Source organism: Patiria miniata, unplaced genomic scaffold (assembly GCF_015706575.1).
Source record: "Patiria miniata isolate m_02_andy unplaced genomic scaffold, ASM1570657v1 HiC_scaffold_1, whole genome shotgun sequence".
NCBI classification, from domain to species: domain Eukaryota; kingdom Metazoa; phylum Echinodermata; class Asteroidea; order Valvatida; family Asterinidae; genus Patiria; species Patiria miniata.
In genome coordinates, this window is record NW_024037047.1 from 14,160,140 (window position 1) to 14,163,796 (window position 3,657).

Here is a 3,657-nt window from a genome sequence, read left to right on the forward strand (position 1 = left end):
ATACATTGCTATCTGTAGTGTGTTTGGAAGAGCACTAGTGTAACGTGGTAGTTGTTGTTCTGACAGTTGCGCGGAAGGTTATCTTGTTGGAAGTCCTGTGTCCGCTCCCCTTTTCCGTTGTTACCGGTCTTGAGGGACAAGAACCCCTGGTCCACGCTACAATATATACAAAAAAAACTACCGACGGTCAAATGGGCATACAGTTGTAAGTCTGTGGAATTAAAGAAAACAAAACGGACATTTCATTAGTTTGTTATCATTTAACTTTACCTTGCTTAACAAAACCCAATCATTTATGAGTAAGAATATTCTGACATTTAAACTAATATTTTGACGGAACATCATGGTGCACATATACTGCCCATGTAGTCCATGGGCCAGACCAGATATTGGTACCACCCGACTTGGCAAAACATTAGGGTGCAATGCATGTACTTTATAGTACAAAAACATGTGATAGCTGTTGTGTTTATGGGTCCTTTCAAACCAGTAAATAATGGAACGAACTCACCGAGTCTTCACAGGAACTCGTGGCATGGGCGCCGCCATTTTAATACACACTGTAACTCATGGAACGTGTAGTTGGTGTCCCTCACAGAACGTATCATAATGCATGGACATACGACATCTCCCCCCTTTAAGCTGTCAACAAACAAAACTGGTTAAACACATTAACAATGAACAATAGTTAACAGTAAATAAATGGCAATGCTTTCTGGCATTAAAACATACGTTGTGAATGCTGCTGTGAAAGTGTGTTCAGTTAAGGTTGTTTAGGTCTGAAATTATGTGAGATTATTCAAGTGCCAAAATCCTGAAATTGTCCAGATTTGTGATCAATCTAGAGTTCAGTTCTGTGGAGTGTAGAGTTCAATGTTCCAGTTTAGTGCCAGGTTTAGTACACCACATAATCCTGGTGCCAGCGTGGAGGTTTTCCTGTGCGTCGTGGTCTGACTGTTGTTGTTGGCTTGAGATTCTGTGGGTGAATTGGGTCAGGTGGGGTCTGGACTTCAAGAACTGGTTCTGGTTCTGGGATAAGCAGCAAGTGGCGACGGTTACGACGATACTCGACGCCCTGAACGTTGACAATGTAGGAGCGTGGGGGACCTGCTTTTCGAACCACCTCACCCAACGGACTCAGATGTGTTTTGTTGCGGATCCGCACCGTGTCACCTGGTTTCAGCTCACACAGCTGACGAACGCCATGCTTCTCGTTGAAGTAAGACTCGCTCTTGGCCTTACGTTGCTTGTCAGCTGCCTTCAACTGGTGCGTATTGATCACCCTGGGACGGAGATTGCGAGGGAGTGTTGGCAATGTGGTGCGTAGTTCGCGACCCATCAGCAGGCGTGCAGGACATCACTCTTCAGTAGGTCATTAATTGGTGCAGCGACTGAAGAGACATGGGGAATGAATCGCGCAAGCCAGTTGATCATCCCCATTAGTCGTTTGACTTCGGTTTTGGTGGTTGGCGGTGGCATTTGGATGATCGCAGGGTCGGCATGGATGCCGTCTTTATCGAGCTTCATGCCGAGGAAGTCGACCTTTGTTTGGGCGATTTTGCATTTGTCCTTGTTCAGCTGTAGTCCAGCGTTCTGCACAATTTCGAGAATGCGCTGGAGTCTTTCATCGTGTTCTTCTTTTGTGCGACCGGTGATCAGTACGTCGTCCATGTACACCACGAGCCCGGGTATGTCGGTTAGAAGGTCGCACATGATGCGTTGATATATTTCTGGTGCCGATGTGATGCCAAATGGAAGGCGTTTAAAGCAGTAACGCCCGAATGGTGTAATGAAGGTAGTGAACTTCTGGCTTTCCTCTGTCAGTGGTACTTGCCAGAAGCCATGCTTGGCATCTAGCAGGGAGAATATCTGGGCGCCAGCGACTTTGCCGAGGACTTCTTCGACGGTTGGTATGGTAAACCTCTCCCTGACAACTGCTTTGTTCAGTCGTCTGAGGTCTACGCATAGGCGAATGTCACCATTCTTTTTCGGCGCTATCACAATAGGCGAGCACCAATCTGTGGGGTCAGTGATACGCTGAATGATGTTCTGTTGCTCCATCCTCTCCAGCTCCTCTTTCAGTTTGGGCATGAGAGGAATGGGGATACGACGAGGAGTCATGACGCAGTAAGGGGTGGTGGCTTCGTCTACCTTGATGCTAACTGCTTGTCCATGCAGACATCCACCCCCTTCAAAAACACTCTCATGGCTGAGTAGAGTGTAGACTCTGTGGACCAATCCAAGCGAGTCACAGGCATGCTTGCCTATGACTGGTTCTCCCTGAGGCAAGATGAGGAACAGCAAGCTTTGAGTTTTGCCCTTGACTTGGCAAATGAGTCTGGTCTGGCCGATTGGTGTGGCTTTTCCCCCGAAGAATCCTGTAAGGCGTGTTGAGGACGGCTGTAGGGTCTTATCGGGGACATTCAGCGCGTTGAAGATGTCAAGCGGGAGGATATTGACCTCAGAGCCCGTGTCAAGTAGGAATGACACAGTCTGTCCATGTACATGGAGATCCTGTCTCCAAACGTCATCGATGGGCAGTTGCTGTCGGCGTATGGCACCGACAAAGAACTCGTTCTCTGCAAAAGTACAGGTTTCATCCTCTTGTTCTGGATCTGTCTGGAGAACTGCTCGCATCTGTTTGGGCCTTGATCGGCAGACTTTTGAAAAGTGGCCGATCTTATTGCAGCTCTTACAGTGTTGTCCCTTGGCAGGACAAGTTCTATGGGTAGAGGCGTAGCCGCAATTCTGGCAAAGGGGACCACTCAGTCTGGGGTACGAGGATCGCTGATCCCTTCTCATGGGAGGCTTGTTGGAGCGTTGCTTCTGGCGCTGCTGCACCTGATGGACTGCCTGGACTGTAGTAGTATTACTATCTCCCCGGGCCTTAATGTCCTGCTGATCCTTTGTGGCTGTTTCAAGCGTTTTGGCAAGTTCGATGGCTTTGGAGAATGTCAGGCCATCTTTGGTGAGCAAGTGTTTCTGGATGAACAAACTGCGTATGCCGCAAACTAGCCGGTCGCGGAGGGCATCATCAAGAAAAGAACCGAATTTACACGGTCCAGCCAAGGTTTGCAATTCCACAGAATACTGTGCTACAGTCTCACTAGCATTTTGATTGCGCTGATAAAACCGGAATCGTTCAGCAATCACCAGTCGTTTGGGTCCGTAGTGCGATTTGAGCAGAGTACACAGTTCAGCGTAAGTCTTTTCAGTGACTGCCACAGGTTCAGAAAGGCTCTTCACAGTTTTGTACACATTTGCTCCGATACAACTCAGCAGAACAGCAGACTGCTTGGCTGGAGAAATGTCATTGGCCTTGAAATACAGGTCCAATCGTTCGAGGTAGTTGGTGATTTCCTCTACTTGGTCATATGGATCGAGCCGTCCGATCAAAGCTGAACTATAGGGCGCCCCCTGTGACTGCGACATGATCGATGTACGTTAGACACACGTACGTACGTGGCGAATCGGACGAAAAATAACGGTTTGTTTTGCCACAAAATGTCCAACTACCTGACGTGATACAGTCTCAAAATGTCACTGATTATGTCCGCAAACATTTACTGGGACCACCGCTGTCACTATGTTGTGTTTATGGGTCCTTTCAAACCAGTAAATAATGGAACGAACTCACCGAGTCTTCACAGGAACTCG

At 48.0% G+C, this 3,657-nt stretch overlaps 1 protein-coding gene across 1 annotated transcript; it reads right to left on the reverse strand.

The window, feature by feature from the left end:
• Positions 1 to 1,338: 1,338 nt before the first annotated feature.
• Positions 1,339 to 3,432, reverse strand: LOC119730531 (uncharacterized protein K02A2.6-like). Its single transcript, XM_038203503.1, has one exon. It carries the CDS (start codon positions 3,430 to 3,432, stop codon positions 1,339 to 1,341), a length of 2,094 nt encoding a protein of 697 aa, XP_038059431.1.
• Between the last annotated feature and the right edge of the window lie 225 nt (positions 3,433 to 3,657).